At 36.1% G+C, this 26278-nt stretch overlaps 1 protein-coding gene across 4 annotated transcripts in view; it reads left to right on the top strand.

Annotated features, from left to right (window-relative positions):
* Nucleotides 1-26278, top strand: part of DNAJC13 (DnaJ heat shock protein family (Hsp40) member C13) — a 121441-nt gene that overhangs the window by 12171 nt on the left and 82992 nt on the right. For all 4 annotated transcript variants that reach the window (XR_002520550.2, XM_021934866.2, XM_021934865.2 and 1 more), the window contains exons 2-9: nt 4964-5044; nt 17538-17613; nt 18388-18537; nt 18957-18998; nt 21702-21902; nt 24343-24549; nt 24644-24739; nt 25123-25214. Coding sequence is in view for 3 of the 4 variants with exons in the window: in XM_021934866.2 (XP_021790558.1) it covers nt 4977-5044; nt 17538-17613; nt 18388-18537; nt 18957-18998; nt 21702-21902; nt 24343-24549; nt 24644-24739; nt 25123-25214 (932 nt within the window). In the remaining variant the exon portion in view is untranslated. The remainder of the gene's footprint in view (nt 1-4963; nt 5045-17537; nt 17614-18387; nt 18538-18956; nt 18999-21701; nt 21903-24342; nt 24550-24643; nt 24740-25122; nt 25215-26278) is intronic.

Raw genomic sequence — 26278 nt, 5'->3', positions numbered from 1 at the left:
GGACAAAAGGAAATAAATGCATGGTAAATGCATAGCCTGATGACTAACGTGATGAGTATTCAACACAAGTTGTTTACTAATTTCAGGACATGTCATAAATTTTCAGATAAGAGTCACCTTGCCTCCCCAGCTTTATTAAAGGCAGTCTTTAATGGAGTTTTAAAATGGAAAAGCATTATCCTGATCTCCATTTTGAGGTTAGGCAGACGGTAATATAGCATTGAATTATTCCACTATTTCTGGGGTTGACTTGGCTGCTTAGTGGGGTATCTCTTCCCTCCCTTACCTCTCAGATATACCCCTACTTAAATATAATATAGTTGAAGGCAAGCTTTTCAAATAGAGGAGCAATTTTCTTCCATAAAGAGCCCATTTTACTAGCCTTTTATGGGATGCAGAGTAAAACATCACGTTGCTTTCTTAAATATTAGAGACAGAAAATTAGGTGTGCAAATATTGGACACAGGAACTTGTACTGATGATAGGAACTTCCAGAGAATTGAAGTACTACTTCTTTCCTCCTACACTAGTTTTCTGTCAGCATTCTAATCTGCATCAGGAATACAATATTTATTCTAATAGTCCAGGTCGTTGGTAGTTACATTTATCTTAATGTGTTATATCTTCTCATGCTCCTTTTATCTATCCCAATCTAAGGACTCTCTGGAGTCTGGTGCTTTCATCACCTCCCGGTTTATAGACCTTCAGAAGCCTTCTTGATGTAAAGTTGCTTAATTCATCTCCCAAAAGGTCTGTTGGAGTTACATACCTCCAAATCAGTGATACCTATGAGGTCATTCTTTAGGTGTTTTTTAAAAAAATTATTTAAAATTTTTTATTTAAAAGTTCTTACATTTCTTTTGTTATTGTGAGATGATTTTGTTCTTTTTCCCCCCTATGGGTTTATTAGGGATCTTTATTCCTTCTGGGTCATGACCTGTGTTTTTTATGGTTGTCATTTAAAAATCTTTATTTTTCTCTGCCTTTCATTTTAACTTTTAGATCCTAAATTTTATCAACCGGTCTCCACTCAACACATTTTCTTGTTTCTCAGTTTTCCTGAGATAGGCCCTTGGTACAGAGTCAGTTATTCCAATGTCTTAAGTTACAGACTAGGAATACAAACACCATTCTTCAGTGTCAGCCTTTTACCTTTTCTATCTGCCTTTGTCTTCCATTGTTCCACTCTTCAGTTATAATATATAGGGGAAAAATATCTGTATACCTGTGTATCTATCTATCTATCTGTCTGTCTATCTCCCCTTTTTGGTGAGTCTTCAGAAATACTGCCCAAGTTTCTTTTCAGCAATATCATTTACTGCAAAAGATTCAGAAGGCAGGGATAATGCTTACTGGGTTTAATGAATCTTAGTTGGATGCCTTTGTCATCCCAGGTATGAAATCCAGAAACAGACAAACAAAACACCACACCAGCTGTCAGGACTATATTCAGCTGTCCCTGTACTCACTAGTAGGAAGATGTTAGTTGACTGTAAGAAATTTCTTCTTTGTGGTAACAATAAAAGCTTCTTTAAACTTGGTGTTACCTGTGTTTCCTTTTGTTATTTTTCAAAGCATGAATTGCTGATGCCTTTCCAGAAGATTTGACAAAACCCTATTTGGGAGTCCCTGTTACAGCATCAAATTTGAGGTAGATACCAGAATTGCCCATGTATTTGCTTAATTTTATTCCTCACTCAAATACTGATTTTTGAGCACCTGTTTTGTATCAGGCACTCTTGTGGCCTCTGTAGAAACAATAATGAGCTGAACAGACAAAACTATCTCTCTCTGGATATTCCAGTAGAATTAGGTGAATAATAAATTGCACATTCGAATGTGAAAAGTGCTATGGGGGAAAAACAGGAGTAAGAGGGAATAGAAGTGTAGAGTGAGGAGGAGGGTGGTTACAATTTAAAACAAGATGGTTAGCATCAGCGTCATTGGAAAGGTGACATTTGAACATAGATTTGAAGGAGAAAGAGGTATAAGCCATATAAATATCCAGGGGATGAGTGTTCTATGTAGAGTACAAAGGCTCTCGCTAATTGGTAATACAAAAACAAGTAGGACGAATGAAGAAAGCAATTTCAAAATAAGGGTATCTTTAAAAAAACGTTTTTACCACTCAGGTATATACCTAAGAGAAATGAATATGTATGTTCACACAAAAACTTGTATATGCTTGTTCATAGTTGTATTATTCATAATAGCCAAAAGGTAGAAACAACACCTGTGTCAGTCAATTGGTGAATGCATAAAATAGGTGTATCCATACACCAGAATATTATTTGGCAGTATGGACTAGCATAGGTAAACCCACAGTGACAAAGGAGATTAGTGGCTGCTAGGTGCTGAGGTTGAGGTATAATGGGGAGTGACTGCTAACAGTTTCTTATTCGGGTGATGAAAGTGTTCCAGAAAATAGTGGTGATAGTTGCAGAACTCTACATGTACTAAAAATCACCAAATTGTACACTTTTAATAAAAGTGAATTTATGGTATGTGAATTATGTCTGAAGCCGTTATAAAAATGTTTTTGCCTTAAAAGTTTTTTCTAATCATATAAAAAATACTTGCTGACTTAGTATTCACAGTATAAAAAGGTATAAAGCAAGCTTAAATAAACAATTCCAACTATTCAGTTTGTATTATTAGCACTTTCATGTATTTTCTACAATTTTTGTTTGTTTAGAGACAGAGTCTTGCTTTGTCATCCACTCTGGAGTGCAGTGGTGCAATCTCGGCTCACTGCAATCTCCACCTCCCGGGTTCCATGGTTCTCCTGCCTCAGCCTCCCGGGTAGCTGGGATTACAGCCATCTGTCACCACGCCTGGCTGTTTTTCTGTATTTTTCATAGAGATGGGGTTTCACCATGTTGGCCAGGTTGGTCTCGAACTCCTAACCTCAGGTGATCCACCTCGGCCTCCCAAAATGCTGGAATTACAGGCGTGAGCCACCATTCCCGGTCTCTACAATATTTTTAGAGTGTGTTTTGAACTAGCAAGGCAAGGGAGAGATAGCTAAGTCAGAAAAGAAATAACCATATTTAACTTTTATTCACAATGAAGTAAGTGATATAGTATTTTCAAAATCTATCAGTCTTTAGCAGCCAGTTATAACAATTTATCCTGTAAAATTAGCTAAGTTTACTTTTTTTAAGTGAAATAAATGGATTCTGGATTTTATGTGCTGGGTTATAGTCAATGAATATTGTACATAATGTCTCTTTGCATGTGACTGTTAGGAGGCTGATTCCACTGGTGAGTCATCACGCAGATTGAACAGTCTTGATCTGTTCTATATCCTGTTCAACCAGAGGAGTCCGTTAATCAAACCGCCGTATAAGTTTCTAAACACTTATTCTCAATTTCTGTACTTGATGTGGCTTGGAAACAAACCATTCGCAGCTATGCTTTGAGTAGCACTGTTCTGGAGTATTCATAAAATGGAATACCATATAGCCTTAAAAATCATTTTCTTATAGAATAATTATATGGGGAAAGGTTAACATTCTTTGAAAACAAGTTAAGCAGTACAAATGGCAATCTTGTTTAAAAAAAGGATTTTTCTAAATATAAAAAGGAAGGCTAAAATATCTTCAGATGTAAGAACAAATGATTTGCTTTCTGAACATTTAGATTTCTTACTGTGGACATGTATTACTTTTATAATGAGAAAATTGTTTTATTTTTAGAGACAGAATCTCACTCTGTCACTCAGGCTGGAGTACAGTGGCAAAATCATAGCTCAGTGTAGCCTCACACTCCTGGGTTTAAGTGATCCTCCTACCTCGGCCTCAGATAATACCACACTATTCAATCGTGCTATTCAGCCCTTCTGAAAAGTAGCTAGGAGTGTAGGCACATGCTACTATGCCCTGAACTGTTATTTTTTGAGAGATAAGGCCTCACTATGTTGTCTAGGCTGGTGTCAAACTCCTGGTCTCAAGCGATCCTCCCACCTCAGCCTCAGAATGGCTGGGATTACAGGCATGAGCCACTGTGCCCGCGAGAAAATTATTTTTAAATTGCCTTATTTATAGCAGGTACCCTTTGAAGTGGTAGTGTCAGCAAAATGACCAGCACTTAGTAGCTCACCAAAAACCTTTTAGAATTGGTTTGACACTTGGAAAATGTGTTCAGGTGTCCATTGTGTGCCGTGGCATTATTTGGCAATGTCAGATTTAAAGCTTTATTTGTTTGACATTTTAAAAATTCTATACACTGGGGATGTTGGTAGGGGTCGTTTCTGGTCCTCAAGAAACGCAGTCCAGTGTGGGAGAGAGTTGGACAATCACAATGTGGTGCTAAAGGTTATGATAAAGAGTTGCATACGCCAGTCCTTGTCTTTAAAAACTTTACGGTCTTGGCTGGACGCGGTGGCTCACGCCTGTAATCCCAGCACTTTGGGAGGCCGAGGTGGGTGGTTCACGAGGTCAGGAGATCAAGACCATCCTGGCTACGGTGAAACCCCGTCCCTACTAAAAAAACAAAAAATTAGCTGGGCGTGGTGGTGGTGGTGGTGGTGGGCGCCAGTAGTCCCAGCTACTCGGGAGGCCGAGGCGGGAGAATGGCGTGAACCCGGGACGCGGAGCTTGCAGTGAGCCGAGATTGTGCCACTGCACTCCAGCCTGTGCGACAGTGTGAGACTGCATTCAAAATAAAAAAATTAGTGGGGCGTGGTGGCGGGCGCCTGTAGTCCCAGCTACTGGGGAGGCTGAGGTGGGAGAATGGCGTGAACCCGGGAGGCGGAGCTTGCAGTGAGCCAAGATCGCGCCACTGCACTCCAGCCTGGGTAACAGAGCGAGACTGTCTCAAAAATAAACAAAACCTGATGGTCTTGTAAAGGATATATGGCAGGCTGTGAAAGTAACAGATCATACTACCTTTCTTATGGGAATCTTGGGAAGGTTAAAGATATATAACATGTATTAAGTGCCCTCATATTTTTATCTTCCAGGTTTGAGCACAAAATGAACATAATTAGGGAAAATAAGGATCTGGCATGTTTCTACACAACAAAACATTCATGGAGGGGGAAGTAAGTATTCCTGTTGGTTTTATTTTTCTGTGCTTCTATAAAACTTTTTAAACATTACTCTGTTTCATAATCTTGAATAATACTGCACAACTCTAGGCTATACAGCCCTTCTCTTCTGAAAAACGTGCGATTTTAAGTGTAAACGCTACATTCTTTTTCTCTTTTGACATTTCCAGTTTTCAGTATCTTTCTTGGGAAGGAGTTTGGTAAGAATTAAAAGTGACAGTTAAAAGGAAAATAAACCAGTTATCCACCCTCTTGTATGCTATCAATTAATGACGAGGTTATGTAGTAGTAGCCGAGTGTTAACCCTACATTTTTATTACCCAGAGACTAACCTGTCTGTAACCAACATTTTCATATCCGTTTGACTGTCAGAGAAAATAGGCCATTCTAGTGAAGTCTAACCATTTTTTAGGCCTTTAATGAAATTTAAAAATTGGGTTTAATCTTTTTTCTTTGGAAGGGAGCGATGGCATTTTTTAGTAGCTTCCTAGTCAGACCAAAATGTAAGTGCCTCTGTTTCCTGTCTGTAAGATGGATGGTAATTCCTACCCTTCAGATTTTTGTAAGGATTAAATGAAGTGATATAGCATGTATGAAAGTTTTAAAACTATGCCTTAAATATACTGAATATTCAGTGAATGGCATCTGTTGACCATTACAAAAGTTTAGTCTCTGGTCCTTTTGATCAGTAATGAGTAAAATGAGTGTGTCACACTTTCACAAATCATTGATCACATTATTCTGAATCGTGCCACAAGGTAAAATGTGACACATGCACAAAGCCAGTATGTGTTCTCTCAAGTTTTCATTTTTTAGTTACCAGAGTGGTAACTTCTTAGGATAAGCTCTCTAGTATTTCTGGTTTGCATTAGCAAACTGCCTATAATTTTGGAAGATTTGAGTATTTGATTTTGTTGTCTATTAGCTCAATTGTATGAACTCCTAAATTAGAATAATTGTTACCCTTGTAGAATACTTGTCTCTAATTTTTTTTTCCCCCTAGTTAGTTTCAGTGAGTGAAGTCAGGGAGAAAAGTGGCATATCCAGGGTAGTATGAGTCATTTTAGTTCTTTGAATCAACCTTAGAAAAGTGTATCTTTAAATGATCCTTGTTTTTTCCTTAAGTGGTAGATTACTTTGGTCATCATAATGGAACTTCTGCTTTTAATATGGTTATAACATACTGATACATTCTAAAGAACAGACTTACTGCAATGCTTTTTGCTGTGTGAGCTTGTAAGTAACTGTGATTATGAAAATTTTTGGTAATGTTAGAGTAGTGACTAAGACTTAATAATCCTCTTATTTCCTCCTTGTAACAATTCGGAGTCCAACTGTTTGTGTGCTCTTAGCAAATTCTTTTAGCCTTGAAACTTTGTTTTGTTTTTATAACAGCTTTAAGGCATAATTTCTATACTGTAAAATTCACCCTTTTAAAGTATACAATTCAGTGGATTTTAGTGTATTCATAGAGTTGTAAACCATCATCACTGTTTTGAGAACACTTTCATCACCTCGCCTTCCCTGCAAAAAACTTCCTCTAAAGACTGCGTTAGAAATCAGCAGTTAACTCCCTTTTTCCCCTTCTTTTGGCAGGCGTTAATCTACTTCCTGTCTCTGGATTTGTCTGTTTGGAACATCTTATATAAATAGAATGATACAAAATGCTATATTTTTGACTGTCTTCTTCCATTAAGCATGTTTTCAAGGTCATCTATATTATAGCATGTCAGTACTTCATTTCATTAATGTCATATAATCTGTTGTATGGATATACTACATTTTGTTTATCCATTCATCAACTGATGGACATTTGTGGTGTTCTTACTTTTTTACTATTCTGAATAATGCCACTGTGAATGTTTTCATATTTCCAGTTGTTCTGTGTTTATACCTAAGAGTGGAATTGGTGGGTTATGTGGTAACTCTGTTTAACTTTTTGATGAACAGCCAAACTGTTTTGCAAAGTAGCTGCAGCATTTTACATTTCCACCTTCAATGTGTGAGTCCCAAATGCTCCACATCCTTATCAACACTTACTGTCTTTTTTATTTTAGCCATCCTAGTGCAAGTATGAAGTAGCTTCTCATTGTAGTTTTGATTTCATTTCTCTAGTGACTCATGATGCTGGGTGTCTTTTTTTGTATTTGTAGTTCATTTGTGTATCTTCTTTGATGAAATATCTATTGAAATCATTTATTCACTTTAAAAAAAATTTTTTTATTTTACTTTTTTTTTTTTTTTTTTTTTTGAGATAGTCTCACTCTGTTGCCTAGGCTAGAGCGCTGATTTCGGCTCACTGCAACCTCCACCTCATGGGTCCAAGCAATTCTCCTGCCTCCATCTCCCGAGTAGCTGGGATTAGAGGCACATGCCACCACGCCTGGCTAATTTTTGTATTTTTAGTAGAGACAGGGTTTCACTATGTTGGCCAGGCTAGTCTCAAACTCGTGACCTCAAGTAATCCACCTGCCTCAGTCTCCCAAAGTGCTGGGATTACAGGTGTGAGCCACTGCACCTGGCCAAGTCATTTATTCACTTTTAAATTAGGTTGTCTTATTACTGAATTGTGAGAGTTCTTTATATATTCTGAATTAAAGTTCCTTGTATATGATTTGCAAATATTTTCTCCAATTCTTCAGGTTTTTTTACTTTCTTGATGGTGTTGTTTGGAGCACAAAGCTTTTAATTTTGATGAAATCAATTTATCAATTGTTTCTTTTGCCATTTGTACTTTTGGTGATCTAAAAAGCCAATACCTAATTGAAGCTAACGAAGATTTACTTCTTTTTTTTCTTCTAAGAGCTGTATAGCTTTAATTGCGTTAATTTTTGTATTTGGTGTGAAGTAGGGTTCTAAATTCATTCCTTTGCATGTGAATATCCAGTTGTGCCAGCATCATTTGTTGAAAAAACTGTTCTTTCCACTTGAATTGTTTCAACGCCCTTGTCAAAAATCAATTTACTCTGACTGTAAGAATTAATTCCTGGACTCTCAATTCTGTTCCATTGATCCTATATGCCTAACCTTATGCCAGTACCGTATTGTCTTGATTACTATAGCTTTGTGCTGTTTTGAAACTTAGAAATATGAGTCTCTGAATTTTTTTTTATTTTTCAGTATTATTTTTGGTATTCCTGGTCTCTTGCATTTCCATATGAATTTTAGAGTCTGTTGTTAATTTTTTTAAAAAGACAGCTGCCCAGCCTGACCAACATGATCAAATCCTGTCTACCAAAAAGTACAAAAATTAGCTGGGCATGGCGGTGCACACCTTTAGTCCTAGCTACTTGGGAAGCTGAGGTGGGAGAATTGCTTGAACCCTGGAGGTGGAGACTGCAGTGAACAGAGATCGTGCCACTGTACTCCAGCCTGGGTGATAGAGTGAGACCCTATGTCAAAAAAAAAAAAAAAAAAAAAAAAAAAAAAAAGGCAGCTGACAGTTTGGTAGCCATTACATTGAATCTGTAGATCCATTAGTGGAGTGTTGCCATCTTAACAGCATTGTCTTCTGATTCATGAACATGTAGGTGTTTTCATTTATTTACATCTTTTAAAATGTCTTTCAACAGTGTTCTGTTGATTTCAGTGTATACACCTTGAATCTTAACTTCTCCCTGAAAGAGTTTGCATTTTCCAGATGGTAATAGTTGTCATTTCATTGGGTTATATACATTATTAAATGGCACTGAGACTTTTTATTATACTTACCTATTTATATGGCCAATTCTAATCTAGGTTTAAAGTACTCCTCAGCAGTGTTAATGTAAAAAATAAATGGCCAACATTAAAAATTTTCTGTTGTTTCAGAATAGTTAATTGAACCTTGTGTCTAGAAACATGTCTACGTACAACAAAGTTTTTATGTGATTTTTGGGATTTAAGGCCTGAGTTTTTAGAGCCTCCATGCCTGTTTCCGTGTTGCTAACCTAGCTCCAGCATTTCAGAAAGATGTTATTGATTGTGGAAGTAAAGATACATAAATATTTTTTCTTCTCTTCATATGACAAAAGTAAAGATAACCTCTCCAGGTAGTCCCCTTGAAGATATTTGTGTGACCCATTTCTGTTACCTTTGTAGTAGTTTTCATTATACCTCACTTGATAGCTGCTGAATGCCTTTATTTAGGGTCTGTTCATCATCGGTGTGGATGCCTTAGCTGGCAAATTAGCTTCTTCTACACTTTTCATTTTTCCAACTTGTATAGACATAATATAATTATATGTTTATTCTGGGAGGAGCAAGAAAAGGAGAGTAGATTCAGGGGGGAAAGGCACTTTTCTTTCATGAAGGAAAAAACTTTCTTTTTTGACTTAAGTAAGCCATTTCAGAGAGGAAGGAGGGTTCAGATGTTTCAGTTAAAGCAGAAGTGCAGATTCACTATGGAAAACTTCAGAGTGATATTCAAGGTACAGGTTCTTAATTTTTTCTGGATAAAAATTTATAAGTAAAATCTAGCCTGTGGATCACCTTAATATTGCATACATTAATTTTAGCAAATGCTCTGAATTTAGAGTACCATTTTTGTATCTAAACAGGATTTTCACCTCAATGTATTAGGATGTGTAATGATAAAGTCTATGAAATTTAATAACAGAAGCTCACTACATTCATAGTCTCTGTAATAACTGGATACAGGAAATTGAGAGAAGTGCTGAGGGAAAGGGAAGCTGGTGAATTTCTAATACCTTTCTTATATGTAGGAATGGAGTTCTAAAAGAGAAAAGATACCTTTTTCTTTTGCTGCCTGGCATTTACACACCCCACCAGTCTTCATAACCTCCAGAAATCCTGAGGGTTTTTTTTTTTTTCTTGCTCTTGACCCTGCCAGTCTTTAAACCTCAGATGAGCTATCATTAATTCTTTTGTGTTTTCTTTGTCTAATATTTTGTGACTATTATCAGGCAACCTGGGACTTGAACATCTTTCACCTAGAATTGCAAATTGGATCATGTCTCCTTTATCGGAATCTTATGTTTTACACACAATGTTGTGTTCAAAGCTAGCTCTATCTGAGCTGGAAAAGATGGATATTGCATCATGGATTTTAAGGACTTAAAATACCACATTTAATGGGTTGCCCTTTTATTTCTTCTGAAAGCTCTTACTGAGCTTTTAGGACAGATATTTGCAGAGTATGTCGTATCCATTTCTTCTTTTTCTTTTCTGAGGAGTACAACTTTTTATCTGAATGAGCCCTCCTCGGTGAAACTGATGTTTCAAGTGAAGTTTTCACCACAGAGTATCCTGGCAATACAACCAGATGAACGATCAGTTTGCCCGTTAATTTTGTTCTTTGTTTTGAATATGAATACTAAAAGCAGTCATGGACCAGGCGCAGTGGCTCACGACCGTAATCCCAGCACTTTGGGAGGTCAAGGCTGGAGGATCACTTGAGGCCAAGGGTTTAAAATCAGCCTGACCAACATTGTGAAATCCCATCTCTACTAAAAACACAAAAATTATCTCGTATGGTGGCACACGCGTGTAGTCCCAGCTACTCAGGAGGCTGAGGTGGGAGAATCACTTGAACCCAGGAGGCAGAGGTTGCAGTGAGCTGAGATTACGCAACTACACTCCATCCTGGGCAACAGAGCTAGATTCCATCTCAAAAAAAAAAAAAAAAAAAAGGAGTTATGGCTACTTTAAAACATAAATACACTAATTATAATTTGTTCAGTTATTCTACTGGAGTTTTGGGTTTCCCCACTATCTGTTAGTCAACTAGTGAAATAATAGCAATAGGAATAGCTTACATTTATTGACTGTTCTACTCATTAGCCAGGCACATAAGTGCCAGGTACTTTACATCGATTATTTCTTTTTTCACATTATGAAGTAGATATACAGTCATGTACTACATAACATTTCAGTCAATGATGGACTGCATATATGATGATCCCATATGTTTAGATACACAGATATTTACCATTGTGTTATAGCTGCTTACAGTATTCAGTACAGGAACATGTTGTACACTAGGAGCAATAAGCTATACCATGTAGCCTAGGAGTGTAGTAGGCTATACCATCTAGGTTTGTGTAAGTACAAAACTAGTAAGTACAGAATTTTGAGAAGAACTCTGTGATAGTCACATAATGATGAAGTCACCTAATGACGCATTCTTAGAATCGATTCCCATAGTTAAGCAATGCATGACTGTATGTATTATCCACGTCTTTCAGTCAGGGAAACCAAAGCTTAGAGAGGTTAAGGAAGTTATCAGAGAAAACACAGCTAGTGAGTAGTCCAGGCAGTGTGGCTTGAGTTGGTGTGCTTACCCATTAGGCTGTAGTGCCTCCTTTACCAGTGCTGACCATTAATCTCCTAAGAAATGTTGTAAGTCAGTTATCCTTAATTTCATTATCAGATGGACTAAAATTTTAGTTCAAGTTACTGGATTCTCAAGCTTTTAATGATAAAAGGAAAAATCCTGGGTTCCATGAGGATCCTAAAGGCTTCGAGAAATTGGTGGCCAAAACTTGTTTTAAAATGGCCAAGGGAACTAGGATATTCAGCCTAGGAAAAAGAATTCAAATGGAACGTCTGACTGGCAGAGGAATTAGGTATACTCTGTGTGCAGCTGAAAGACAGAACTTGGGCCAGCAGGTGAAATTTGTGGGGAAGTAGATGTTGGCTTAGTTCTAGGGAACAGTTGTCAATATCTACAATACTGGGACATGAATAGAATTGCTTTCAGGGAAGGTATGTTAGTTCCCTTGCATCAGCCAGTAGTGAACAATTATAACTAGCCAACCTTGCCTACAGTATTATAAAGGTTTATGCTGTGTGCTATGAGATCTAGAGTGTGTAACATAAACGCTCTTTTCTAACTTTGAATAGCTCTGTTTGGCTTCTTTAAAGCCTGTTTGCGTAGATTCTCCATTGAAGATGATTGAGGATCTTGAACTTTAAAGTAATACATGTATACAAAAATTTTCTGATGTCAAGAATTTGATTCAGAATGACTATTTTATAGTAAACATAAACTTTCTCAGTTTACAAAAATGTTGAGTTTTCTCTATTATGATAATACTGCATTACATGGATTTTTGGTGCAGAAGAGTATAATGGATGTTATGATGGTGACCAGTATTTTTGTAGTATCTCTGTTGGCACTATTTTACATACCTGATTGATAGAAGCTAGTTAAATATTCGAGTCAGAAATTAACTTTCAGACAACGACAAGAATCTTAGCTCTTATTTATTTGAAGTTTATTTCAGAAGTCTGAATTAGATAGCTAATAAAATGTTGGAAGGAAACTAAATCTTTAAAGGACTCTTTTTTTTTTTTTTTTGAGACGGAGTCTCGCTCTGTCTCCCAGGCTGGCGTGCAGTGGCCGGATCTCAGCTCACTGCAAGCTCCGCCTCCCGGGTCCACGCCATTCTCCTGCCTCAGCCTCCCGAGTAGCTGGGACTACAGGCGCCCGCCACCTCGCCCAGCTAGTTTTTTTTGTATTTTTTAGTAGAGACGGGGTTTCACCGTGTTAGCCAGGATGGTCTCGATCTCCTGACCTCATGATCCACCCGTCTCGGCCTCCCAAAGTGCTGGGATTACAGGCTTGAGCCACCGTGCCCGGCCTAAAGGACTCTTATTCACTGCCATATTATTGAACCCAGCACAGTGTCAGATACCCATTTAATCCATTATAGTACCTAATATAGTATCTGACCTAACACATTGGTTTTTTTTTTATTTTGCCTAAAGAAAACATGTAAAAAAAAGTTATAAAATACCTTATGTAAAAAAAAAAATGCTATAAAATACCATATGTTAAAAAAAAATCATGTTATAAAAAAATTGTAGGTTCCCCCCCCCCCCCCCCCCAAGATGGAGTCCACCATCTTGCCCAGGCTGGTCTCGGGGCTCAAGCCATCCTTCTGTCTCAGCCTCTCAATGTGTTGATTACAGGCGTGAGCCACTGCACCTGGCCAAAAAAATTATTTAAAAGAGGAAAGCAGTATTCATAAGTACTAGAAAATTTAAGAATGCTTGTAACATTTTTATTTTCAGGAATTAAAATAATTTAGTTTTTTTTTTTTTTTTTTTTTTTTTTTTTTTTTGGAGACGGAGTCTCGCTCTGTCGCGCAGGCTGGAGTGCAGTGGCCGGATCTCAGCCCACTGCAAGCTCCGCCTCCTGGGTTTACGCCATTCTCCTGCCTCAGCCTCCCGAGTAGCTGGGACTACAGGCGCCCGCCACCTCGCCCGGCTAGTTTTTTTGTTTTTGTTTTTGTTTTTTTTGTATTTTTTTTTTAGTAGAGACAGGGTTTCACCGTGTTAGCCAGGATGGTCTGGATCTCCTGACCTCGTGATCCGCCTGTCTCAGCCTCCCAAAGTGCTGGGATTACAGGCTTGAGCCACCACGCCCGGCCAATTTAGAAGTGTTTTAATACAAATTAATATAAGTTTAATCTGTTAAAAAAATATAAGCATCACCTTATCAAATCCAAAACTTGATTACATCCCCAGCTTTTGCCTCAGTGGTCTTCCTGTTCAGACGATCTTATCTCCACCAATTCTATCATTAGCACATTTTTTTTCCTTATTCTTTATCACCAATTGCAGGGGGAGTAAAATGCCCCATAGATAAAGCAATTGCTTCAAACACTTGTGTTTCTTTAAGCAGCATTTGTTTCCTGATTCTAAATAACATTACACCTAATGGTAACATAAATTATGTTTAATAACCTATTGTATTAACAATAAGTCTGTGAATTGTGATAACTTAAGAAATACCTACTTCTTGTAGGCATTTAATGATGTAAGTTTAGTCCCTGAATAAAAAGAAAACAGGTGCAGTAGGTAAAGCCAATAATGAATATTAATTTTTCATTTGGGGGGCAAAGGTCTTTAATATTTTTTCACATTATTTATCTGGTATGTGTCATAAATGTCTCATATTCTGTTGACTTCAGTCTTTTTAAATTTTATATGGCTGTATTTTTCTATTTTTAGTATGATAATTTTTAAGAATTAGCCAATAAATTCATCGCAAACTCAGAACAGCAAATTAAATTGTCATTTATAAATGACAATATTTTTCTTAGCCAATAAAATGAATACTTTCATCATAAAAATATGAACTTAGCCTTTTTCTGATGATCTATGAATTTAAAAATTGGTGTAAAATTACTTGCTGTCTGACATCCTGCTTTAAAGGCAAGAGGAGGCTAATAGGTCATAGTGACATTTTTGGATAGATTGTTTTATTTAGCTATTAAGCATTTATTGAGTATCTACTGTGGTCAATGCTGGGTACTATGGTAGGAGTCAGCCTCAAAGATGAAGACTTGTGCCTCCCTGAATCCATGGACTCTCTGTCTGTTCTTTGACTTGGGACACTGTTGACTTAGTAAAAGATAAAAATCTTCTATTTTTTATTTTTCTTGAGATGGAGTCTCACCCAGGCTGGAATGCAGTGGTATGATCTTGGCTCACTGCAGCCTCCACCTCCCCCATTCAAGCAATTCTCCTGCCTCAGCCTCCTGAGTAGCTGGGATTACAGGCACCCACCATCACGCCTGGCTAATTTTTGTATTTTTAGTAGAGACAGGTTTTCCCCATATTGACCAGGCTGGTCTCAAATTCCTGACCTCAAGTGATCCTCCTGCCTTGGCCTCCCAAAGTGCTGGGATTACAGGTGTGAGTCATCACGCTCTGCTGATAAAAATCTTTTAGCTGTAAATGTTGTGACTAATTTTCCATACATGTGAGACATTTTAGAGATTTTCATCTCTGTATCTGTTATCCAAGGAGGCTTTTTTGGTAATCTTTGGAAGTTCAAGGTTGCTTATAAAGATGTCTTAAATGACATAGAAATAGTTGCCCCATCCTTAAGCAGAAGTTCAATAGCCACTCTTAAAAGAGGAGTGGCATGGGGAGTACTTACGGAAGGGAATGCAGAGGGGAAGGGAATTCTCTTAGGATTTTTTTTTTTTTAATAGCTTTCTTAGGATGGCTTTAGAGCTCAGTATTTATCCGAAAGATAGCTCTGAGTTTACTAGTTATGACAGTACTCTTCTGGGTCTAGCATACATACAACTCCAGGATCCTTTTGCTGAAGGATCCAGAATGTGATCTCTCCAATATGGTAGCCACTAACTACATGTGGCTATTTAAAGTATTTAACTTTAAATAAAATGTAAAATTCAGTTGCCTTAGCCACACTTCAAGTGCTTAATAGGTACACCTGGCTCATTGCTACCTTATTGCAGGGGCCCCCAAGCCCAGGTTTTTGGCCTCTTAAGACCTGGGCCCCACAACAGGAGGTAGGCGGCGGGCAAGCGAGCAAGCATTACCGCCTGAGCTCCACCTCCTGCACATGAGAGGGATCTAGGTTGTGTGCTCCTTATGATAATCTAACTCATGCCTGACGATCTGAGGTAGGACACTTTTATCCTGAAGCCATCTCCCTGCCCTGTCCATGGAAAAATTGTCTTCCACAAAGCTGGTCCCTGGTGCCAAAAAGGTTGGGAACTGCTTCCTTATTGGACAGTGGAAATTTGCCATATCAGAAAGTGTCTTATTGGACAATATAGGTCTAAAATATTGTCATCTCAAAGTTATTTTGACAGTATGATCTAGATGACAGAATTATATGAGAAAGATACTAGAAGACGCTTAGGTGTGGTAGAGAAGATTGGTGTAAGATTGAAAAGGATATTTTCTTAGCCAATCCTCTAAGACTGTACATGACACCAGCAGTTACATTTGGAACATTTCAGGCATTCTTTCACTTTTTGCTCCCAGAATAAAATAAACAAATTCTGTTGTTTTATTTCAGGATTATAAGCATTTTCATGTTTGACTTTCAAGGTGATTCTGAAAAATAGTTTGAATTCACATCTCTTATCACACATTTGATTTCATTGTGCAGCTTTTAAGTCAAAGATTGAGCAAAATCTTATTTGTTTTAGTTCCTATTAATTGATAAAGGCTTTGAAGTTTTGAGACTTTTAAGCTCTTTAGATAGCTTGTTTACTTCACCAGTCCCCTAACCCTCACTCCACTTTGAAAAGAAGCAAATGACTGCTTTTTTGTTAGAGGGAAGTGCTGTAATTCTTTAGTTTCTCACTCTACTTTGGACATGTAGAATTAGGAAAAAAAGCATTTATAATGTAGCAGTACTTTTTTATATGGATATGTGGTGAAGATTAATAAAATTGATCATTTCCTTTCTAATTTTTATAATATACTGATTTTAAAAATAGACGAGAAAAATGATCGATTTTATAAATCTTTACCACATATCCATATAAAAATTTTAAAATCTCATATTAAAATACAAATAGATATTTCAATAAATATAACCAATTATATTAATAGATTTTTCTAATATTGAAGTGTTTACCTAATTGGTCACGGTGTATTACTATTTTAAAGTGCGACTTGATATTGCTAATATTAACTTTGAAAATAGATTTGTGGGTTTTTTTTCTTATTGTATTGTCTTTTCAGATTTTAGTAGTATTGAAAGAATTGAGAAGCTGCCTTTACTCAGTTATCGGCAACAATTTAAGAAGCATGGGAGTTACTTGGTCCTCTTAGGTTTCTTCTGCCTTGAAATCATTTGAGCCTGGAGCTTTTGGTGGATGTAATTCTTTGCAGCTTTCTTAAATTCTTCCATATAAAGGTTGATTTATTCTTAATTTTCAAATTTGTCAGCATAGAGTTATACACAACATTTTAAAAAACTTTTGTCTGTATGGTTGTGTGAATTGTTTTCCTAAATTTGTTTTATATATACTAATGTTTTATCCATTTTAATATTTTATTTCCAAAGAACTATTTTGCTTTAAATAAATTTTTCTAATTCAATTTCCTTTTATGATTATGATTTCCTCTCTCTTCTGAAGGATTACTGATACCCAAATGTTTTTTCTCCTTCAAATATGTTACTTGAAGGAAAGGAAATGAAGTGAGAAGTGAAAACTGCTTGTTTGTGGTATAGGCTTCCTACTTCTATAAAATTGCAACACTGAGATGTAATAGGTAGTTGCTTAAGTAGAAACTATTAAGATTCCAGGATATGGCTGTGTTCCAGGATATGGACTGACCAGTTGCCCCAGGCCATAGCTTTTCCTTCCTTTCCGAATGGCTTTGTTGTAAGGGTATTTTGAAAGCATTGGTATGCAGTGTCTTTTTTTAAAATAAGTTTCCCATTTAGAATCTTTCAGCATCCTCAGCTGATGCTTTCCCAACTTAATTTATACTGGCAACACACAAGGTTGCTTGCATGTAAGTCATACTTTTCTACTTAGATATGTTAATAGTTCACAGTAAAATGAGTGGGTGGGTTTTAATAAAAATAACATTTTAGAACATTTAAAAAGGTGATAATATATAACTAAGCTATATTTAGTCACCATTAATCAACTAATACATTTCTGTGTATTTATTGAAGTGTTTGTTTTGTGTTATATATTTTCTTATAAAATATCTTTTTGTTTAACACTAAATTTAAGCACTTGTTTTCCTTTTGTAGGTATAAGCGTGTCTTTTCAGTTGGAACTCATGCGATTACTACATATAATCCCAATACCTTAGAAGTAACAAATCAGGTAATCCTGTTAGAAGCTGTTGGGTGTTTGTATGAACTCCCTTTGAATTTTAAAAGCCAGGCTGTGACCCATTACCCTCCCTTAAATCAGTACTTTAAGATAGAAATGTCAAATCTGAAAGAGATTGATGTGCTTATGTAATACTCTGATTTGGGGATCAAAAATAATAAATAAAGAGGAGGGGGAGAATACGCTTATTTCTAGGCTCTCAAGGGTATAACTTGAAGTTACTATTAGTTGTGGCCACCTCCTTTATGTACGATTAGTAGTTTAGTTCTCTATAATTTTTAAAGGCTTATACTTTTTACTGTAATAAAAACATATGTAAGTCATGAGTCCAGTTGGTATAAAATACTTGTCATGGAAGTAGCATTATGTGTGTATAAAGGCAAGAGTAACCTGAACATTTATAAGTAAACATATTCAAAGTTATTCTGGCCTATTTTAATTCTAAATTAGGCATGTTTCACAAACTTATTAACAAATTTATAAGTAATCATAAAATTTCACCTCCCAGTTCTTGTCACTTTTTAATTTTAATTTCTTTGGATTAATGTCATCATTAAAATAAGAATGCATATTGAATTTTTCTGACTAAAAACCTTTAAAAGAATTTCTTTACAGAATTACTATAAGACACAACTTCTAGACCTCTATTTTGTAAAATTTTGCTGATTTAATCAGTGATTATGAAATTAAAGTGACAAAAGTAAGCATTACATTTTACTGTGTTATAGTAGCACCACTCAAAATAACTTTTTTTTTTTTTTTTAGTGGCCTTATGGAGATATTTGCAGCATCAGCCCTGTTGGAAAAGGACAAGGAACAGAGTTCAACCTCACATTTCGTAAAGGCAGTGGAAAAAAGTCAGAAACTTTAAAATTTTCTACAGAGCACAGAACAGAACTTCTTACAGAAGCATTAGTAAGAAGATTCCATGTTCATAAATGAAATTTCTTTCTTCTCTTTTTAAAATGAAGTAGTTACATATAAGTAGAGAAATTAATGTTCTCTATACCCACTATGATTACTTTTTCTTACTGACCTTTAACTTGACACTGTGGAATGTTCACTTTTCTCTAACAGGCTGGAAATCTTTTATATTTGAGAGTTTCTTATTAGTTTTTTTTAATTGCATATGCAAGAGAAAGCATTGTATGTTTATCTTGTTCTTCAATAAGGTTTCATACTCTTTTTATTGAATATTCTTAAACTATAACTTGAATAACAGCTTTTAGTGTCCAGGTTACCAAGTCAGGATTTTACTTGCTTTGAGTAGAACGGACTGAGCCAAGTCTTCCTTACCAGTCTGTTATAAACTGTGGTTATGTTTTCTCTTTCAGAGATTTAGAACCGATTTTTCAGAGGGAAAAATCACAGGAAGGGTAAATATTTAACATTTATTATGTATTTTTATTTGTTCAAATGTTGCCCTTTATTGTAAAAATCATTTCATAATCTGTTCCATTTGTAGCAAAGCTAAAGGGAAAAAACAGAAACAAAATTTTAATGTCTCCTGTTACAATATGATACATGATGTAGTTTAATAGGAAACTCAAATATGAACAGTTAGATTTAAGAATGTTGATGCTGGTAGATGGGGAAAAAAAATCAGGCAAAAAAACCTTTGGAGCATTAAAAGCAACACTATAAGCATTCAGGTAGTCCTTATTCAGTATTCCAAACAATAATACTAGAGAGCATCACACTGCTGATAGTGCTTGTTGGAACATGCATTCGTTGTTTTGTGTAGGAGTTTCTTATTTCAGAAGTGTTCAAGTTTTAAGATTTGAGCATATTGAAACTGTCTTCTTTCATGTTCTTGGACTGGATCTGGCCTGTACTGAAGCTTGGCATGGTGCACTGACAGCTTTGGAGGAAACTGGTAGCATATCAGAATCATCTTAACTTTCCCAGGCCTTTTCCAGTAATGTAACAGCAGCATTTAAACTAAATCAGAGACTTCTGGGAAAGAGGAATAGGCGTGTATGCTTTTACACTCTCTTGAAATATTAACTTTCTTCCCATTAGCAGGTATTACTTTTATAATGGGGAAAAATAATGCTTAAATTTATAGCACTGTTCAGAACCCTAGCTTTTGGCAAAAGGCAGGAACTGAATTCTAATATGCGGGCAGCACCATTCTCCTGTCCGTCTTAGGCCCTCATCCTTTCTATGAATACTCTGCTGCTTGTTTTAGCATCCTAGAAACCTCATTAATTTCAACTCTAGCAATTGACTGGTTGCTCAGCAGCCTTTTAAAATAGTTCAATGGCAACCGGCGAGCTGCTTATTTCTTGTTCCTGATGAGCCGTGGTCAAATTTTTATGAATCATAACTTGGTGTGCTTATTTTAATATTCTATGTTGGCAGGTGACATACTTCATCTGTTTGGGAAACAACTGCTTTCAAAAGCATACTTAGAGTTTTTATATAAGCTGTCTTTTGTACCAGTTAACTTCCGCCACTTAATACTTTTCAAAATCTTGTGGTAGAAACAGTACCTCTAGAAGATAGCCCAAAGGATAGTTTACCTAATTTTACATCAGGAGTAAGGGGCTCAAAGTGACACCTATATCATCCTAAAAACAAATTTAGATTCCACCCCAAATGCTGTGCTGGCTAAACAGCACTCTTCTTGCCTAAGTTGAATTTGGCTGTAAGACCTCCATTTGCCCTAGATATACTTCTAAATCAGGGTTTCTCAAAGTCCTTCTTGGTTGGTCCGTGCAATCCTGAGATATAATGATGTTTCTATCAGCACATCTCATTAATGGCAGCTGTTTATGAGCTGGGAGGAATGGAGAATATTCTATATAGTGGTCTCGAGGCATGTACACAAGTGTAGTTTGGAAAACTTCACAATTTTTGTGCCCTACCTTCTTCTCCCATTCCTGCAGGAGAGGTGTGGCATTGATTGATCTTTTAGTTCAGAATCAATGTTCTATATTCTTGGGTTAATGCAGGCCCCTTGTCTGTCTGCACAATTACTTTTATGGAACTATGTGTGTGTGTGATGCATAGATCAGTAATGTTGAGGAGACTTGATGTCCTGTGAAGGTCATTGCTGACTTCAGTGTTGGGATATTAGTGGAGGTATTCATTACTTAGTGCCTCACTCTCTTTTCTGAAAACCTAGAAGATAATTTGTTATTTCAGTATTAGAAATAGTTGTACCGTAGAGCAGCCAATTGATTTTTATGTTAAAAATGGTAAATGACCATGTATCTCACTTCATATTGATGGGGAGGAAACTTTGTGGTGTGTTGGTGGGGGAGAGGATACTCATTTCACATCTGAAACTTTGTTATCCTTATTTTCTCTTTGCTTCAATTTTCTTTTATTTTAAATTTATTTTCTTCTTTCATATCGCATCATTTTGCTTAGCAGCCTTGATTAAACCTTTTTTCTTTTTAAAGACTATAACTGGATAGTAAATGGATATTGACTATTCTGATAATTTCTGACACTCAGCTACTTTAATTTGTGAAAGAATATTATCTAAATGGAATTTTACTTGCTATTATGATCTAAAATCTTGAAAATAACTTTCCAATTGTGTGGTTAGAAAAGCCTAAGGTCAAATGTAGGCCTCAGCTTTTTTTTTTTTGGTATGTGGAAATAAAATATACATTAATATACTGAGCTGATTCAGGTTGTTTAAATTGAATATTACAACTTCCCTGAAATGTGACTTAGCTCTTTTCAGTATTGAACTTGGATTAAAAGAATCCATCAAAGAAAGTGGATCTTTTTTCCAATAAAACGCTTTCAGAATACATTTCTATGTAGGATTTCCTTTTTTCTTTTTATAAATTCACAGAGTGGCTTAAAATAGCTTCACAAAATATTGTAGTCCAAAACCTTTGCTAATTAAAAAGGAATGTACTGTCTTCAATTAGTGCAAACATTCTTAAACACCTCCAAATGGCTAACATTAATCATATTTTTAACAATTTGGATAGTAGTTCTAAATATTTATGATGATGATTAGATTTTTGGTTGTTTCGATAGTGACTGATACATTAAATTTTATTTTATATAGTTTTATTTTACAAACCTAAAAGTAATACTGTTCCTGTCTCTAGAGATACAACTGCTATAAGCATCACTGGAGTGACTCAAGAAAACCCGTAATTTTGGAAGTAACTCCTGGAGGCTTTGACCAAATTAATCCAGCAACCAACAGAGTACTCTGTTCCTATGACTATAGAAATATTGAAGGATTTGTAGATCTCTCAGATTATCAAGGAGGATTTTGTATACTTTATGGAGGATTTAGTAGATTGGTAAGTACTTTTTTAAAAAAAGAAAAAAACCCTTTAAAAGGGTCATGACCATTTGAAGGAAAGCAAAGCTTTTTATACTTCATTTAGAAATTTCACGTGAGTCCTCTGGGAAGAAGTATAAGAGTGCAGGTTTTGGTATCAAAGATACCTGAGCTTGAATCCCAATTTGCTGCTTTCCAAAAGGAGGAGGGTGAGGATCTGGTGAGATATGTAAAATGCTTTACACACAATGAGTGGCTTAGTACTGTAAACAGTGACTACAGTTGTTATTTTCATTGGTATTACTGTCTTACCAAAAAGTTTCTAAGCTTTCTTTGGAAAAGTAATTTAAGCCTTGCAGGGTGGCTCACACCTATAATCCCAGCACTTAGGGAGGTAGAGGTAGGAGGATAGCTTGAGCCCAGGAGTTTGAGACCTCCCTGGGCAACATAGTGAGATCTTGTTCTGCACAAAAAGGAAAAAAAATTGAAAAAGTAATTTAAAATCGCTTACTTTTTGAGAGTCATTCATCCTTTGCCTAGCTGTTTATAATCTGAAATCTGAGTATTCATTGAAACTTAATTTGGGATTCATTACATGTTTTTGTTCTGAAATTCAGAACTATATATAAGTAAATTATGGGGTGTAACAGAAGCTACTTAAGATGCTGAGACCCTATTAATCAGTAATAGAAGCTGAAGTATAGATAACTATTTTTTTTTTAAAGATATATCCTGCCTTTCTATCTCAAAGATGTACAGTAGAGGAAGGTCTCCAAATGGAGAGACTCATTTGAACTTAATTGCAAAATTCCTTTCTCTTGAAAACTTAATTTTTGTAGCTACCTTAGTGTTCTGGGAATGCTGCTTCAATATTTAGTGTTTTGTAGATAAAATATCCTTCTCTTGGTAGCAGAGCCAAAGTAAGCCTAGAACTTTTACATATTTAAGAGTAGATGTTAGCAAAAGGGAAATAAACAATGATGGGGACTAGATAATCTGATGTACAAAATATAGTTGTGTTCTTCAGAATTACAGGCCTTTTTCCATCTTAGATTTACTCTTTCCCCACTTGATGGGTACCATCCTAGTTTTCCTCATCTAGGAACACACAGGTAAACCTCCGTGTGTTACCTCTGAGGCTAGACCCAAAAGATTAAGGCCCTTCTCCTAGCCCAAAGCCTGCTGTCTTAGTACTATCCATAGACTGTCTTCCCTGGTCAGTGGTAATTTGGAATGCTTAACATCTTGTTGGTAAACATACCCGATTACAAGAATATGGCCTGTCAGGCCTTAATAGGATAACTGTCTCACAGTAATTCAACCAAGCCATAAAATGGAATAATAAGGTAAATATTAAGGATGGAGATTGTTTGATACTCTTCTTATTGCCAACATTTTATATTACTTGGTGGCAGCAAGAAGTTTTGATTTGAATTAATCCACTTTCTCACTGTAAGACACTAGCTAAAATGAATCAATTCACTATAAAATATGGTACTATACCAGATTTATTCAACAAACCTTGAATACCTTTTGCATCTATGGTGACTATAAAAAGTTGCTAGGAATAAGATCAGGTTCTTAAACACGATGTGATCCAGCGTTTCTCAGCAGGGGAGCTATTGACATTCTGAGCAGGACAATTCTTTCTTGTGTGGGACACCTACTCTGCCCTTTACAGGACATTTAGCATTTCTGGCCTCTAGGCACCAAATGCAAGTTTAGGTTGAGCATACCAAATCTGGAAGTTCAAAATGTTCCAAAATCTGAAATGTTCTGGGTGCCAACATGATGCTTAAAGGAAATGCTTATTGGGGCATTTCAGATTTGGGATTTTCAGATTTGAGATGCTCAACTGGTAAGTGCAATGAAAATATTCCAAACGCTGAAAAACTCTGAAGTCTGAAATACTTCTGATCCCAAGCATTTCAAATGACAGATACTCATCCTGTAGCCTGTTTCCTTATCTTTGTAAATAGAGCCCAGAAAGTTGGTCTGTAACATTAGTAGGCCAATGACTTGTAAACATTTAAACATTCTTCAGCATCATCTTGCAAAGAAGCCCACTATGTAAAACAGATTAAATCAGAGCTGCCTTGTTTGAAACTGAGAGTCCTGCCCACACAGTACCCATCACCCCCAGTGGCTTGACTGGGGTTCCTTGGAGGCCCTTCTTGGAAGAACCAGCGTGCTGTTTTGCGTAAGGTGATGAGAACCAGAACCTGAGAAATTTTGAGATAATTGCCATTCAATGAGTTGCTTGCCAGGCTCTGTATCCGAGACTTCATTATTTTAACTTAGTAATAGTCTTTTCATTGAAACAACTGTTTATTTGCTTCTAAGACCTACCTCTTTTTTGTCTAGAATTTCTACTTTAATACCTTTCCTATGAGTTGATTAGCTATAGACACATTTCAGTTGTTTCAACTCTGACTTTTTAACTTTCTAAATTTGTGCAGCATTTATTTGCATCAGAACAAAGAGAAGAGATTATTAAAAGTGCAATAGACCATGCTGGTAACTACATAGGTATTTCATTGCGGATCAGGAAAGAGCCTTTAGAATTTGAGCAATATTTGAATCTTCGCTTTGGAAAATACAGCACTGATGAATCCATCACATCTTTAGCAGAGTTTGTAGTCCAAAAAATATCACCTAGACATTCGGTAAGACCCATATGTTAAAAATGAAAATTTATTCATCTGATTTTGACATTTTTAAAAATAACTTTTTACTATGTCTCAATTTTATTTTTTGAAGGAGCCTGTAAAAAGAGTTCTAGCACTTACAGAAACATGTTTAGTAGAACGTGATCCAGCAACCTATAATATTGCAACATTGAAGCCTTTAGGAGAAGTAAGTTTCAGCATTGTTAGCTTAAATGAGATTTCTTTCTGTTGATAAATTAGGATATTTTTCTTTGTATTTTAATGTTTACTCATGGCTAAAGCATATGAAATGGACAGAATTTGTATTTAACTCTTAACATATTTATATTAATTGATCATAGAACAATGATTATTACAAAAGTTATTTTCCAAGTATATATAAAGAATGGAACTTGTTACTCAATAACTGAAAATTTGAATGAGACTTTTAAGCAGTTTTAAACTCTTACATTGTAAACAAGTCACATCTTAAAATACTGACTTTTGTAAGCTAAGCAATGCATTTCATAATGAAATATTCTAAAACCATAAACATTTTTTTGTTGAAGCTATTTTTTGTTTTTTCATTAGGTATTTGCATTGGTCTGTGACTCAGAAAATCCACAACTTTTTACCATTGAATTTATAAAAGGGCAAGTACGGAAATATTCTTCAACAGAAAGGTATCTTTTTTTTTAATTTAAGTTTTTGAAATCCTAGTATGTGCAAGGCACAGTGCTTGGTCAACAAGGAAAATCAAAGATTTGTAGTCTAGAAATATAAAATTGTTCAACTTGGGAAAAGACATTTTCTTGCATATTTAAAATGACCATCCCATTTTCAAATTACTTTTTTTTTTTTTTTTTTTGAGACAGAGTCTTACTCTGTCACTCAGGCTGGAGTGCTATGGCATGATCTTGGCTCACTGCAACCTCCGCCTCCCGGGTTCAAGCGATTCTCCTGCCTCAGCCTCACTAGTAGCTGGGATTACAGGCGTGCACCACCATGCACACCTAATTTTTTTCTTTTTTTTTGTATTTTTAGTAGAGATAGGATTTCTCCATCTTGGCCAGGCTGGTCTCGAACTCCTGACCTCAAGTGATCCGCCCGCCTTGGCCTCCCAAAGTGCTGGGATTATAGGCATGAGCCACCACACCTGGCCTGTATAGTGTTTTTATAGTATTTCCAGTAGTATATGACCGGTAGCGGTTTCTTGCCTTACAGAGCTTTCAATCTAAGGTCAACAAGACTGGAATGTTAAGCAATGGTTATGTTTTTTCCTGTCCTGAATTCAAGGAAAAAGAACATCTTAAAAAAAGTACAGATGTTCTAATCAGAGGAAGGATCTTAACGCTCTGTTTATCAGATGCTTTATGTACATTATCTTGCTTAGTCCTGACAGTAACCATAGGAAGAAGGTCCTCTTATTCCCAATAATACTTACATGCAGAAAGTACAGCAAATTCTTTGTGACTTGAGGTTAGGAAAAGATTTATCAGATGTAATACCAAAAACACAATCCAGAAAAGAAGAAAAGGTTGTTAATTAGACTTCATTAAAGTTTAGAACTTTGACACCATTTAGAAAAAGACAGATCATAGGGAGAAAATCTTTGCAAAGCATATAGCTAATAAAGGACTTCTATCCAGAATATGTAAAGAACTCTTACAACTCAATACTGAAAAACCAAGCGACCCAATAGTAAATGGGCAAAAGATTCAAATAGATACCTCACTGGAGAAATATG

This window comes from Papio anubis, chromosome 2 (genome assembly GCF_008728515.1).
Source record: "Papio anubis isolate 15944 chromosome 2, Panubis1.0, whole genome shotgun sequence".
NCBI lineage: Eukaryota > Metazoa > Chordata > Mammalia > Primates > Cercopithecidae > Papio > Papio anubis.
Note: the sequence above shows the minus strand (reverse complement) of the source record. Positions and strands in the feature narration are given on the sequence as shown.